General features: G+C 32.2%; 1 protein-coding gene across 3 annotated transcripts in view; it reads left to right on the top strand.

Annotated features, from left to right (window-relative positions):
* LOC128014840 (netrin receptor UNC5C-like) overlaps positions 1-16,764 on the top strand; it is a 122,600-nt gene that overhangs the window by 30,091 nt on the left and 75,745 nt on the right. For all 3 annotated transcript variants that reach the window (XM_052598512.1, XM_052598510.1, XM_052598511.1), the window contains exon 2: positions 11,329-11,562. In XM_052598512.1, the coding sequence (XP_052454472.1) occupies positions 11,329-11,562 (234 nt within the window). The remainder of the gene's footprint in view (positions 1-11,328; positions 11,563-16,764) is intronic.

The raw sequence follows: 16,764 nt of genomic DNA, 5'->3' as shown, positions 1-16,764 counted from the left end.
GGCTTGATGCTTGAGTTCCAAAACCTGCTGCAACTGATATTAAACTCAGAAGTGAGTGATTTAGAAAGCTACATAGGCAACAACTTGTACCAAAGGCACATGAAACTCATCTCACTGTAGAATACATTAAGCATAAGTATACCCCTGCAGGACAAACTGGTTTAAGACAGCTTAGGACGGTTTGCTGGTTTTAGCTAGTTTAAGACTGTATTATTAGTATTAGTATTAGGATTTTAGAGTTGTAATGCCGTCTGAGTATTGTTTGTATATTTATTTTATTTTTGTTTTATTATTTATTATTTACTTAGGCCAAAAGGCATTTTAAATCACTTTGTTTTTTTAAAACAAATTTCCCCCACATGTCTTGCTGCCCTATCTTCCATTTGAACCAAATTGTCCCCGAAATCTGCCAAAAGACCAGTCTAGACTGTCCGTGAGAAAAGTTAAGACCAGCAAACCATTTTAAGTTGATTTAAGTTTATATTTATTTATTTAATTTTTTGTTTTTTTGTTTTAAAGGATTTTAAAGTAGTTTTACATGATAATTTTCTGTTTTTAATTAATTATATTTATACTAATTCCTCTGCATTCTCCTAATCTTGGATTAATTTTTTAACCGAGCTTGTTGCAATGCTACAGAATGTTGGTGGTAGAAAAATATATGAGTTTAGAGTAAAACACTAATATTAATGCTTTTAATTTCAATGCTACCTTTGCTCACAAATGGTTTGCTTTAACCCAAAGAAATGTATCTTTTGCGCTCACAAGTTTTGCACGGGTGTTTCTCTGGGGAAAACAAAGTGGTTTTGCCAATGAATTCCAAAGTTTTTCATGGGTTTTTGAAAGAATGCAAGGCACTGAGATTATATATTTTTTGTGGTGCTGTAAAATTTTGTCCAAATTCATATTTTAGACTTCAGCATAGGATGGCTAACATTTGAAATAGTCTTCCCATCAGGAATTAGAACATGTGATGTCTTACTACACACACACACACACACACACACAAACATACACACAACTATTCCTGAAGCATCTACATTATCATCTACAAACAGGTCATATTATGAACAAATCTGAACTACCTCACACTTTTGAAATAACCAGTTCAATGCACTGTCTAGAAAAGCTTGCTCGACAGTCTAAACAGAACCTAAGCTGTAAAAACGTCTCATTCATATAAACTTAACAGAAGTTACAGTAACAAAAGCAACATTTTCAACCACAGATCAAAGAGAAGATGGTAAATATTATTGAAAAACGACCTTGACTAACACTGTAAGTGGATATATAAATGGGAATAAAAATAACAATTAAAAACGAGCTTTAATAACGTCTGGCTGTGTTTGCTGAGGAAGATGGGACGGTTGGTGGATGTTCTCAGTCTGTAATATTGATGGAAAAATGTAGGACTTATTCATTTGGGTCTGAGTTCAGCTGGGGTTTGCATACGACACTCAATCTTTCAATAAGAGGAAGAGAGAGTGAAAAAACTACAGAAACGAGTGCGAGTTCTTGCTTTTGTAGAAAGATGAATTATATATAAAATTTTACATATACGCTGAAATATAATATATAATTTAACACACGTGCAGTATATAAATCTATGTAGTATCTCAGCATGCTTTCCAGTCAAACAGTGTGATTTATTTGATTGAATATGCAATAAAATCTGCAACTGTACACACAAGAAGCATGACACCTCATCTGTCATAAATTAATCTACTGTAACTATATGCCTCCCTAAAGAGAATATGATTGACAGGTGTCAAATTTTTCATCCTCTTTCTCAACAATCAGCAAATGCACTTTCAATGTTTTTCTTTAGGAATATAATGTAAATGTAAAACAAAATGACAGTCATGCTGATGTAATATAAATTTATGAATGAAAAATCTGATTTTTTATTTCTTTATTGCTCATAAATGTAACTATTTGTTGAGCACTGGAGTTTATATTGGGCTGGATTTGGGATGTTCTGGTCTAATTTCTGTGTGTTTCTTGAATATTTCATATCTTTTAATATCACACACAGATGAAAGTCATTTGTAATGCAAAGCACTTGTGTGTTTTCTAAATTCAGCTCCCTGGTTGGTTTGCTGATCAGATGTTATGATACCAGCAGCCTAAATGCTTTTGAAAGATCGAATGAGTTTTAAAATGAGTATTTGTGTAGTGCTGTGGTATTGGAGACACACAAATCATGTTCTAGAATGACCTTTGAGAGATTCATGCCAGAATAAAGCTATGCTTTGCAAACATGTTCCATGGCAACCAATATTTCAGCCAAAATAGCATAGTTACTAGTTAATGCTCCTTAAAATCTGTAATAAATAAAACTTTCAAGAGGTTGCAAGGTAATCCACTGTGCATTACATATTTTTGTTGATCATAAAGGAGTAGTCGTTCACCAACTGTAAAACACGTTTTTTTTTGTTTTTGTTTTTTTTTCTGCACAACTGAAGTCAACAGCATTGTTTTTTAACAACATCCTGCTGAAATATTCATAAAAATATTTTCTTATGTGTTCTGCAGAAGAAGATCTGCCACGGGATAAAAAAAAAAAGTACAGTAATTTTAATGATTTTTGTTTTCTCAGAGTTATGATGAAAACAAGTCAGAATTTTGAGTTTTGAGACAAAATTCAACATTGTGAGATAAAAAGATGTAATTATCTTTAAGAATGGCAAAATATCTACTCAGGGAAAATACTGAGGGAAAAAAGTCAGAAACAGATATAAACTTAGAAAGATATTAAATCATAATCATGAGAAAAAAATAAAATTGTGAGATATGAAATCAGAATTGCGAGAAAAGTAAAAATCACAAGATGAATACCTGTAATTGAGTTTATATATCATAATTCTATCATAATTGACATAATTACAAGTTTATATCTTTTGATTCTAATTTCATATCTTATCTTATTCTGACTTTTTCGCAGTATTCTGAAATTCTAAATTATAAATAATAACTTTGTTTATTTTTTATTTTGTGGCTTAAACAGGCTTCCATACATATGGTTTTGGAATGTCGAAGTCTATATTTAGTTTATAAAATCATATTCTTTAATGCTGAATATTTCCACTCTTCAGTTTGACGGTTTACCCACAATGCCATCTGTTTCTCATCATCTAGGTATGACATTTACAGTAACATTTACTGTGAAGTTCCTTTGCTCACTTATATTCTCTGCATCTGTTATTGCTTTTGTTGAGCATCCGCTCATAATGCGCAGTCTGAAATGGGTTTTTCAGAGGAACGGTGAGCTTTGAAGCTCTGTGAGTTAGCTGTCTGATGAAATGAAGGAGTTCATCTCTGTCTGTAATCATGTTCATGTTTTGAGAGCATGGAGCCGTTTTTGTAGTCACAGATAATGAGGACAGAAAACAGCCCTCTGTTTGTGTGTGTTGGTGTACACTGCATCTGGTCCCAGTTTAAAACAGCAGTTACTAAATTACACTGCGCAGACTTTTCCAAAACATATGAATGTAATGTATACAGAAATACAGAGAGAGGCATTTTTAATAGCTCCAGTGTCACTGTTTGAATTTTTCAGTCTCTATAATATCATGCATGAAAAGCCGAACACATTTCGTGTGAAACATTCATAAAAACTATTTGCATGTAAGTTGTCATATTAAATTAAATGCAAGAGTTAATGTTCATCGTTTTTAGGAATAAGTAAAGATCATGTTCCACGAAGATATTTTATACATTTCTTACAGTAAATATATTAAAACTTAATTTTTGATTAGTAATATGTATTGCTAACAACTTCATTTGGACAACTTTAAAGTCAATTTTCTCAGTATTTCGATTTTTTTGCACCCTCAGATTCCAGATTTTCAAATAGTTTTATCACGACCAAATATTGTCCTATCATAACAATCCATACAATACATCAATGGAAAGCTTATTTATTTAATTCCAGTTTCACATAATCACAAAAATCTGGGATCACATATGCAAACACGCACACACACACAATTATTTATTTAAAAATTATATTGAATATTATATTAATTAATTGTGCGTGGTATGATTATTATTATTAATTAAGTTTTACCTGTTTTAAAATATCTATACATATCTTGTTTTAAATGTCCATGAGTGTTTTATGGTTCGGTTTAGTCTATAGTACTTTAACATGAATAGAAGTCAGAAGTGAAGTGAACATGTGTGTGTCAGACAGAATCCAGCTGAGCTTTAGTCGTGTGTGTCATATGTATGATGGATGAGTGTTCACATGAGTGTTCATTAGGACAAACACAGCTATTGTCTGTATTTAAATGAGCATGTGTTGGGCTAATATTGAACACACACACGCACACACACACACAAGCACACACACATATATATGCAGCTCGGTCTGGTTGCTCCTGATAGCTTTGAAGTGCCGGCTGCTCTTGGCGGTGTGTTTCCTCATGCTGGGTCAGTAATTAAACGTGATGTTTATCATAGTGTGGTGTGTAAATGATGAGTCTGGGGACGAGTGATAAACACTGTTGATTATAAGAGCTCATCCACGCTGCATTGCCTCTCCTTGACTTTGTGTCTAATACACTGTCACACACACACAGGAAGTGGATTGCTGGAGTGCTGATGGAGATGTTTGATCTATGATCACATTAATTACCTCTGCTCTTATTAGAAAATATTCTGGGTTATTTTTTGATTTCATGTTTATGGACAGCATCCATGACAGATGTGGATTTTGATTTGTTTTTGTATAAACTTACAATGGAGCTGATGCACTTGAACTTGTTTGTTTGTTTGTTTGCCGTGGTACTTTCTGTAAAAGTAATGAGAATATCTGTAAATAATTATTGTAAGGTAATGAATGTTAATTCATCTGATTATAAATGATAATATTACTGATGTTGGTTTTTCATAATTTTTTTCATGATTTTGCATCAATACATGAATTTATTAATTATATGATACATTCATTTATTCAGCATTTTCCCTTTATGTTGTTGCATAAATAAGTTATGAATTCTTAAATAATAATATAATAATATCATTCACATGATTCAATTGATTTTTAACAATTATATACTGATGCACCAGTACGAATTTTGCATTCTTTTTCCCATCTGAACTTGTTGTTGTTGTTGTTGTTTTGTCTTTCGTTCAAATATTTAAAAATCAGACATTCATGATGCGTTCTGTTAGGGTAAAGAGACCAAAGTGATTAATATTTGATCATTAACAATATATCGGTATCTATTTAGCCTTCCTTTTCTCATGCTACTGCATCACTACTTAATTTCTTTACTGTTTATATTTATTTTTAATTATTTAATAACCTGACACCCAGATTATTATTATTATTATTATTATTATTATTATTATTATTATTATTATTATTATTATTATTATTATTATTATTATTATTATTTGGATAGTCCATTTAATGAAGCAGCAGCTTGTCTGTATAATATTGGACAAACTCAAAGCCAGCCATGTGTGATAGAGAGATTAAAACTGATTCCCTCCGGAATATCTTGGCCCATGGATGTCCATTAGAAATTCATTACTGTAAACATTATTTCTGCTCGTTTTTAGAAACGGAGGGATTATTTTGTGTAGTAGCTGATGGCGTGTCTTAGATGCCATCGATAGAGGTTAAGTTGTATTTAACCTGGAATATTCCTGCAGTACTGGAGCGTTCACTGTTCATCAATAATATCCTCACGCTCTGGAAGGTTAAGCTAATAAACGTGACCCCTCTCACTCACACTCGTTGTGTGAAAGGTCCCAGCTTGGTCTTTAAGCCCCATTATTAAGAGAGTTAATCATCTGAACCCTTTGACACCTGAGAGGAGAGACGATGAGAAGAGCACTGGAGAACAGCCAGAGAAAGAGAAAGAGAAAGAGAACGCTTCCAAAGGACTTATCCTACACTTCAGGAGCCCTTATAACATTAGTCAAGTTTTCTTATAACACAATTCAGTTCTCCATGATGATTTTCCACCTTTTTTCTGACCTTTACATACTTTATGTTTGGGTGAAAAAAAAAAAAAAAGATTGTGCATTGATTCTAAAAGCTTCATTGCACAGGATGTGAGAAACGAGTGCTTTGACTCTGTTAAGCTTCAGTGTTTTCTTTTCCAAATTAATGCTTTTTGTTCATACACATTATTTCATTTAATTTCTTCATTCATTTGTTCTTTCATAGATTCATTCCTTTGCTCGTTCATTTGTTCATAGTTACATTCTTGTTTGTTTGTTAATTCAGTCATAGATTCATTTCTTTATTCTTGTTTTTTTTTCTTTTGATCATTTGTTCATAGATTCATTCCTTCATTCTTGTTTGTAAATTTGGTCATGGATTAATTTCTTCATTCTTGTTTGTTCATTAGTGTGTAGATTCATTCCATCATTCTTGTTTGTTTGTTTATTTATTTATAGATGAATTGCTTCATTCTTGATTGTTTATTTATAGATTCATTCCATCATTCTTGTTTGTTTGTTTATTTATTTATAGATGAATTGCTTCATTCTTGTTTATTTGTTTATTTATTTATAGAAGAATTGCTTCATTCTTGTTTGTTTATTTATAGATTCATTCCTTCATTCTTGTTTGTTTATTTATAGATTCATTCCATCATTCTTGTTTGTTTGTTTATTTATTTATAGATGAATTGCTTCATTCTTGTTTGTTTATTTATAGATTAATTCCTTCATTCTTGTTTGTTTATTTATAGATTCATTGCTTCATTCTTGTTTGTTTATTTATAGATTCATTCCATCATTCTTGTTTGTTTGTTTATTTATTTATAGATTCATTGATTCATTCTTGTTTGTTTGTTTATTTATTTATAGATTCATTGATTCATTCTTGTTTGTTTGTTTGTTCATTCGTTCATAGATGTATTCCTCTATTTTAGTTTTTTTATTTATAGATTCATTCCTTTGTTCTTGTTTAATTGTAGATTCATTCACAGATTAATTCCTTCGTTCTTGTTTACTCATTCATAGATTCATTCATTTATTCTTGTTTACACTTTTTCTTTATATTCATTCATTCAGTCGTGTTCACTTATTCACTGTTCAATGACCTTTTGAATGATTCCTCTGTTTCTTCATATGTTCATTGATTTTTCATCATTCACATATTCATCCATTCTAGTTCAAAAAGTGTGTTTCCTCTTATGTTTTGAAGCTATTTAGTTAGTTAATTTATTACTGTAAGTACATAGGTTAAAAAAATTAAATGCTGCATTCAATAAACCCATTTAGGATTGAATCATGATTCCCAGAACTGAGTCACACTGAATCACGATGTGCCTAAAGATACCACTAACCCCAAGCATGTTTAGGCTTTTATTTGAAGAGTATCAGGTTTGTTTGTGTGTTTTAATAGAGTAGATACCAGTGAGACTGTTTGTGTGTGTAAGATTAATCTGGGATTAAAATAAATGAATCATCTTAGCTCATTTGTCTAATATTAGCATTTGGAAACACAACACAGACCCAAACAAACCAGACGCGGCCCTTGGCCCATCATTAGATAGCATGGCTGTGCCGTGACCCGTTAATGGAAGGTAATGTACCCTACAGAGTGTTAATTTGGGGTGAAAGCAGCTCAGTGTGTGTGTGAGAGAAGAGTTATGAGGCGGACTGCGTGCCATCGGATGGGTCAGCGAGCATCTAATAGAGGCATTCAATAATAATCTGATGCTCGTGCCATGTCTTTTTACTGTGTGTGTGTGTGTGTGTGTGTGTGTAATGGAAGTATCCGGTGTATGTATTGATGACTCCAGGGATCGATGCATCCTGGGTTACGATCCATCCATTATGTGCATGAGTGTGTGTGTGTGTGTGTGTGTGTGTGTAATATTGAAGATGTCTGCATTTGTGCTGGCAGTGAAATTGTGTTACAGAAATGAACAGGAGAGTTTTTAACTGATCTGTCCGTCAGTTCTAATTACTAAATATAATTTAGAAATTTTCTGTAAAGCTGCTTAGCAATGATTTGCATCGTGAAAAATGCTATATAAAAAAAAAAAATTCAACCAATTCAACTTTCTCCATTTATTCTGTAATTTGTTCATTCTTTCAATAGTTTGTTCATCTATCCATTCATTACTTAGATTCATGTTTGTTTTTTGTCAAGTCAGTCACGTTCATTTGTTCATTTATCAGTTTATTTGTTGTCTTGCTCATTTTTCTTTGTCTCTGTTCTTGGATTCAGTAGTTTATTGATTTATTCATTCGTATGTTTGTTGGTTTTCGTTCATTTGCTCAAGTCACTAGTTAATTTGTTTATTTATTAATTTGTCTCTTCATTCATTTATTCATTCATGTTCATTTGTTCATTCATTGGGTTTTTTGTTGCTCTGTTCATTTGTCCGTTTCTTTTATCTTTGGTTCGCTGGTTTGTTAATTGATTCATTCATAGTTCATTGGTTTTGTTCATTAGTTTATATGTTTGTTCATTTATTGAATAATTTCTTCATTGTTGAATTAGTTGATCATATCTTTAATCAATCATGTTCATTTGTTCATTCATCAGTTTATTTCTGTTCATTTGTCTATTTCTGTATTCTTTGATTCATTAGTTTGTTGTATGATTCAAATTGCTACTTAAACTTACTGTACCTTCTTAAACTGAAACCTATATTATATTTTTAAGTGTTGAATGTGTTTATTCTTGTCAACACACTGTCTAAAACTGAATGAGTCATTACTTCATAGAATGTACAATAGAAGAAAAAAAAATAGGGTCCCCTATGAAGAAATTCAATTTATAACCTCGATTTAAATAGTGTTCCAGTGGATATAGATGGTGGCTGATGCCAGTAATCAACAAAAATCCCAACACACATGGCCTTTGGTTACTATGCAAGCTTGTCTCCATCTCGTTTCCTCTTTATCTCACAATGTAGACTTCTGTTCTTGGAATTGCGAGTTTGAGATAATTCACAATTGCAAGAATAAAAGTCAAATATGCACGTTAGACTTTATATTCTATGGTAGAAATAAGCACGTGTACGGGGAAAAGAGTCCAGCTTACTCCTCTTCCCTACCACTTCTTCTTTTTTTCTGATCCAACCACTCCTTTCCCTTCTACAACTATTCCTCTCCCTCTCCCAGTTATTATTTTCTCTCTCTCTGATTCTTTGCATTGTTCTGCATCAGCTAAATCAATTCAAAGTGGTCTTTTTTACTCTAAGTTGATATAATGGAAACTGTAAAGTAGAGGCTTTACACTATATTTAACGTTTGGAACATTGTCTTCATTTCTGTCATGCTGTTTTTAAGCATTTGTAAAAAAAATAATAATAATTAAATTTAAAAAAAGGAAAGATAAGGAATAGCCATGATTTTGGTGTGGGGAAAGCTTGTGTGAAAAGAAAATGTAAGCATTTTAGAAATCTGTTAATTGACTGAATATTGTATGAAAACAACACAAGTTGTGTTAATGTGATGATATTGTGCTTACTGTGTGTACAGTTTTGAAAATGTGACTACAGTTTGGACAAAAACCTGCAGTTTATTATTATTCCTTCATTAGTTTATTAATTTATTAGTTCATTTATTCATTCACTACTTTAATAATCCATGCTCGCTATTTTGTCTGTTCATCATGTTAATTTGTTCATTCATTAGCTTATTTGTTTATCTGTTTATTTCTGTTCTTTCATTCATTAGCTTTTGTTTGATCTATTAATTCATTCATATGTTCAGTGACAATTATTAATTCAAATATTTATGTTTGTTGTTTAATTAGTTCATAGGTTCTTGTTCGCTCATTCGTTTGTTGAATGGTTCATTGATTAATTCTTGCATTATCATTCGTATGTTCATAAATATAGAAATTATTTGTTCTTTGGTTTGTCTATTCGTTTATTAATTCATGTTTATTTGTAATATATAATATATAATATTAGTTTTATTTACACTGTTGTTTTTGCTTATTTCTGTTCTTTCATTCATTAGTTTAAATGATTCTTCTGTTCATATATGTTCAGTGATTTTTGTACATATTATTAATTCGTTCATCAGTTTATTAATACGTCCATTCTTCTTTGTTCATTGGTTCATAGATTCATTCATTTATTTGTTAATTTTATGTGATTATTCATCTGTTCAAACATTCATACAAATGCAAACAAATATCACTAAATGTTTATTCTTTTGCCTCTTCATTAATTTATTCAGTCATGTTCATTTGTTTCTTCATTCATATGTTCATTGATTTGTTTGTTAATCCATTCATCCATTCATGATAGTTCATTAGTTCATATATTTATAAGCATCAGAATGTCTGTCCATTTATTTATGCATCTGTTCATTCATTTATTAGTTTATGCATTCAAAGCAAAGAGTAGGATTGATAGAGGGAGCGTAAAAGAGAACGTCAGATATCTCACAACGTCATGTCTACTTGAACTTGAGCTAAAATAAGCCGCAGTTACTCCATTAACCAGGGATCAGCTAGAGACGACTGTAAGATCCTGTTTCATATTGAGACACAAATACAGGCCTGCACCATTTTCTGCAAATGAAACCTCTCTGGAGAGGCTCTGAGAAAACTGTCATTTGTGAATGAATTGGCATAATGGGGATTTCTGTTGCAAAGTAAATTCAGAGATATTGAGAGATGTGTTATGCATTCCACACTTAATTTATACTCATTTTATACAATGCTAATTGTACACCACCCTTCAAAAGCACAGTAATATTGTGAAATGTTATTACAATGTAAAATGATTTTCATCGTAATATATTTTAAAATATATATTAAAATTATCACTTCTGATTAGTAATGTAATGAAATATTCTTACCATTTAAAATAGTGTTCCTGTAGCTCAACTGGTAGAGCATTGCGCAACCAAGCGCAAGGTTTGGGGTTCGATTCCCCGGGAACACAGGATAGGTAAAAATTGATATCCTGAATGCACTGTAAGTTGCTTTGGATTAAAGCGTCTGCTAAATGCATAAATGTAATTTTCATTTAAAATAGCTGTTTTATATTGTAACATACTTTTATGTTGTAATCTACTTTAAAGTATAAATTAAATTAGTAATGATGTGAAATAATATTACAGTTGAAAATAACTGTTTTATTTTGTAATCTATTTCAAAACCTAAATTAAAATGATCACCCTCTTACATCTTTGCTAAATTAAAGTATTAATTTCTTTTAAAAATCTTACTGACCCCAGACTTTTTTAATGCCGGACGTGCTGGAATTGATGATTTGCAAGGCCATCTTCTAATGGAAGTTTTTAAATGCATCAAAAAGCAGTACGCTACTCTACATTTCCCACTCACTTCCTGATGCTTCATGCTGTCTGTCTTTTTTCCCCCAGGTGATGATGACTTCCTGTTGGGGTTGGGTGAGCTGCCGGAGACCTTCCCTAGCGACCCTCCGGAGCCCCTCCCACACTTCCTGCTGGAGCCGGAGGACGCTTACATCATCAAGAACAAAGCTGTCAATCTTTACTGCACGGCCACGCCTGCTGCTCAGATCTACTTCAAATGCAACGGCGAGTGGGTCCATCAAAGAGAACACACCATAGAGGAGCGGGTGGACGAGACGTCGGGTCAGTCACACACACACACTCGCCATCACTCTCTTTTATGGGACGGAAACATTACTGCCTTTTCTGAGGTGCAATAAAAATGTGATAGCTCTGCTTTATTCATGCTTGCTAGAGAGATAGATAAACCCCTTCCTGACACGTACAGGTTTGTGTATTATTTATGCGATGTTATGAGAGCGACCTAGACCACTTTCACTGACCGCTTGATGTGGATATATATGGAAGCTTGTTTCTGCCATGGGATAAAAAATAAAATAAAAGTCAGAATTTCAAAAAGAAAGTCGGAACTTTGAGTATATATCTAACAATTCTGAGTTATTTTTCTCATAATTGCGATTTACAGTATATTGCATAATTCTGATATTGTTCTGAGTTTAATTCTGAGTTTATATTTCACAATTATGAATTCAGATCAATTTAGTTCAATGTTTAACATTAGAGTACATTTTACAAGAAAATACTACTTTAAAATGTTCTTAGTTTTTTAACATTTCATTTAATATTTTTTTACATTTCATTATTTATTATTTATTATTTTATTTAGCATGCATTTGAAAAGCCAATTTTTTTTTGTTCTGTGGCATTATTCTGTTTTTAAGAGTGTTGTTGATTTAATAAGGTGTCACGATTCTTTAGCTCAAACTATCACATAGAATTAGCAGTGCAAAGGTCACGGGTTCAATTCCCAGGGAATGCATGAACTGATGCATCTCGGTATGTATACATTCAATGCAAAGTCAGAGTATCTGCCAATCGCATAAATGTCTTTTTACATTTTGACAACAGAATACAGAGTAAAAGCCAAGAACAGTGAGTGCTCCAGATCCACTTTTGGTGATAGTCAGATACAAGTCACAAGTTACAAGTCAATTCTTTACCACTTTCAAAACTGTTTTATACAAGGAAACTTGCAGTGACATAAAAACTATGAGTGCAGAGCAGATAGTTATTGGCATATTGGTATTACTGGTTACCGTACTGATATGAAGAAGATGAATGAATGCAAATGAAGTGCAAAAGTTTGTTTAATGATGTCTCTTCTGCTCTCCAAGGCTGCATTTATTTAAAAAAAAATGCAGTAAAATCAGTAATAATTTGAAATATTATTAAAATTTAAAATGACTGTCTTATATTGTAATATTTAGTAAAATGCAATTTGTTTCTGTGATGCAAAGTGTAATTTTTAGCATCATTACTCCAGTCTTCAGTGTCACAGGATCCTTCAGAAATAACTTTTAATCAATTAAATGCATTCTTGCTTAATAACAGTAATAATTAGCTGACCCAAGACTGAATGAGAACTTATATAGAATATAGAATAATACTTTTTAGGTCAATGTTTCAACTATAGCACTCAATTGCAGCAGCACTAAGAATGTAGCAATCTTGAAATGAAACCAAGCTTTTGCACTGCCTAGCGTTTCAAGGTTAGGAAAGTAAGCAGCCCTCCACTAATGTTCGATCATTCAGAGCAAAAATAGCACATATTGGCTGAGGCTGAAGCGCAATCACCTCACCGCAGGAGAAACCAACACGAGCTGCTCTCGGTGTGGGCGAGCGAAGAGCTCGATTCATTACGCAGAGGTTAACAAGCTCCTATTGAGCTAATGACTCTAATGGATCTTTGATATCAACTCACTGCAGTAATTCTGCTCTAATATCTCTGCGGTGGAAACTTTACTGTCATAATCACACCTCGGATATTACTCGGGGTCAGAGCATAGAGTTATTATGGTCCGCCTGCTCTAAACACTGTCATTGAACTTTATCGGGGGGGTCTTAATGTGCGACGGTAACGTTTATCATAAAAAAATGATGTGAGAGAGAAAGAGAGAGAGAGAGATATAGTTTATGCTTTTAATTCGATTTTCACTCACTGTTCAGTTTAGGTCTGGCTTTGTTCGCCGGCCACGAGCTCCCTCTGGCATCGCTATCTGTCTCTATTTGGGATGGCGTAATATCATTATGAATCAATTTCATTGTTCGTTTTGGCAATTGTGAGTAAACAAGGTTAAAAAAGTTCCTTGTCATGAAAGAAATTGTGCAGAAGATTCAGATTGAGTCTCATTATCTGGTTTCCTGCTGCGCTCTTTGTCTCAGAGGGCCTCGTTTAAACAGACGTGTTAGTGTATTTACTTATTAACAGAACGCCATTCAGAAAATGTCAAGGACTGTAAGTTTCCATTGTTTTCTAGAAGACCAACCATTTATCAGTAACACTTTAGAATAAGGTTCCATTAGTTAATGTTAGTTAACTACTTTCGTTAACATGAACTAAGCAAGAACAATCCTTCTACAGCATTTATAAGTCTTAGTTCATGTTAAGTTCAACATTTACTAATGCATTATTGAAATCAAAAGTTGTGCTTGTTAACATTAGTTAATGCACTGTGAATTACCATGAACTAACAATGAATAACTGTATTTTCATTAACTAACATTAACGAAGATGAATAAATACAGTAATAAATGTATTATTCATTGTTTGTTCATGTTAATTAATACATTAACTAACATTAACTAATGGAACCTTATTCTAAAGTGTTACCCATTTATCTTTTGAGCTTATAAAAACTGAATTTACTGTATAACATAATTAGATGAATTAGTATTCATCTAATATTAAACATCTCATTCTTGACGCTCTTTTATTGAAACTATAAACCATTGTTCAAAAGTTTGGGTTTGTACTTTTTTTTTAATGCTTTTGAAATAGGTCTCTTCTGCTCAGCAAGGCTGCATTTCATTGATCGAAAATACAGTAAAAACAGTAATATTCTGAAATATTATTACAATTTAAAACAACTGTGTTCTAATGAAATCTATTTTAAAATGTAATTTATTTTCTGTATTCAAAGCTGAATTTTCAGCATCATTACTCCAGTCTTCGCTGTCACATGACACAGAAATCATCATAATATGCTGATTTGCTAAACATATATATATATATATATATATATATATATATATATATATATATATATATATATATATATATATATATATATATATACATATTACTGACCCCAAACCTTTTGAAAAGTAGAGTATGTTTGTGAACAGTACTCACAATGCAGTTGTTCAGTGTTTCAGATTCATCAGTCCCAAAGAGAAAACCACAACCAGTTTTAAATCCATATTATTTGTATATAATAATCCAAAAGAAAATGTGTGTGTGTGTGTGTGTGTGTGCTTACAGATCTCATTGTAAACGCACCCCATCCCATTATTGCTGTCATTGATTTTCTGCCTGGGTTTATGTGTGTGTGCTTTCACATGCTTTGTGTGTTTTTATGCTTGCAAGGCTGTGCTGTATTGATGTTCATCCAGCACTGAATGTTAGAGGTGTTTTTAAGGCAATATTATTACTGCTAGTGCTCATAGTGCTTTGAACAAACCTCTAACATTAAATGTTAAGGTTCACAGTGGGTCGTCCTGCAGAGATTATGCCTCAAATCATGTGTTGTTGAGGAGAGGTCCTTCCTTCAGAGTATCTCAGGGATTTGAGGGTTCATCCACAAAATGCTAATTCTGTGAATGAGATATGCATTTTGTCTTCATATTTTTGCAGTCCAAACGACCCCTTTCATCAATGAAATGCCATTCTCATTCACAGGATTCGCATTTTGTGAATGCAGTATATTTCATCTTTGCACAAAATAACATTTAGATTTGTGCAAAATAATGTGCAATAATGTGTAAAATAAAGTTCTGACTTTACATTTCTATTTACAGCATGCAACCTTGTTTTGTCTCGAAATACTGCATTTTACATTATACACTGTAATTATTTGTCACCCCATACAAAACATACATGGAACACTTAAACCATTTGTGGAATGAAAACCGTTCCACATCCCTATTTTTTATTTTGTCACTATTTTTGAACGCTTCATAATTTTTAAGAAATTTAAGACAGCAGTTCCTCAGAATATCCCAGTGACCGTAATAGAATATTTAACACAAAATGTAATTGTCTGTGACTCATTAGCATTCTGTTTAGTGATTGGTCTTCTTACTTACATTTATTTGCATACTGATTTGTAATTGGTCATTTCTTTCTCGTATGTTTTTAACTGTCTTTAGATGCCTTGCATTGTTTCTGGTGCCTTGCAAAAAACTTTAGGTGATGCAAATCGAGTTTCCTGTTTGTTTTTTAACATCTTTTTTAATTAATTATTGTTTGTTTGGTATTTTATTATTATTATTTTTTTCATGTTGTCTATCAGTAGTTCAAAATAAAACGTATTAAATATATATTCGTCTTACATCCTATGAAATTCGCTTCTCAAATAAATGTTTATTGTTGTGGATATTTTAAAGGAAAACAATGCAATATCCCTGCAGTGTGTGTGTCTGTGTGTTTACTCACTGCAACGAGTTCTTGAAAATCATAAATCATAAAGTTAGATCATCATTCTTCACCTCATCCTGTGTGGATCCTTCTCTTTTCTCTTTTATAGCTGCTTGACCATGAGTGATGTTTGTTTAAACATTCATGTGTGTAAGTGTGTCCTTTCACCTCACTCTCTCTGTTCAAGGGTAGAGGTTTTTGCCGTTCACATCAAGCATTCTGCACCAAATGCTGCCATAAACACAAACACCCAAAGCACTAAACAAATAAACACAGAGGGTAAGTGTGAACTATTGATTTCTATCCGGGAATATTTAATGGAGACATTGAGGGGTTCATTATTTATACATGTACAACAAAAGTATGCTGGCAGAGCACTAAAATATATATAAAAGCATCTCGCTTGCATCATGTGACATCGGTGCGATCGGCACTGACGTGGTGGGAGATTTGTGGACTCACAAGCTGTTCACAGGGCATCTGAGGAACTTTGTACACAGAAAATGTCAACAGCTTCAGCAGTTTCGTGTGAACTTTATGAAGTATTGACCTGACACGGTCATACAGATTTGCCAAATATGAGGGAAATGTTCTTGAATAAGTGTCAACTGATATTCCATTATAGTTTTTGTTAATATTTTGAATTCGATTTTATATTTATATAAAATATATATTTTAAATTTATTTTTATATTTATATCTTTTGTAATTTTATTTGTTTTTGTTTTTATTAATTGTTATTTATTAGTTTATTAGTTATTTTAGTACTTTAAGTTAAACTAAATAAAAAAATGAAAAACAAATGAGTGTCTTCATTTTATATTTTTATTTAATTTAATGTTTATTAGA

The sequence above is a fragment of the Carassius gibelio genome, chromosome A5 (assembly GCF_023724105.1).
Source record: "Carassius gibelio isolate Cgi1373 ecotype wild population from Czech Republic chromosome A5, carGib1.2-hapl.c, whole genome shotgun sequence".
Taxonomy (NCBI): domain Eukaryota; kingdom Metazoa; phylum Chordata; class Actinopteri; order Cypriniformes; family Cyprinidae; genus Carassius; species Carassius gibelio.
This window is presented reverse-complemented; position numbering and strand designations above follow the sequence as displayed.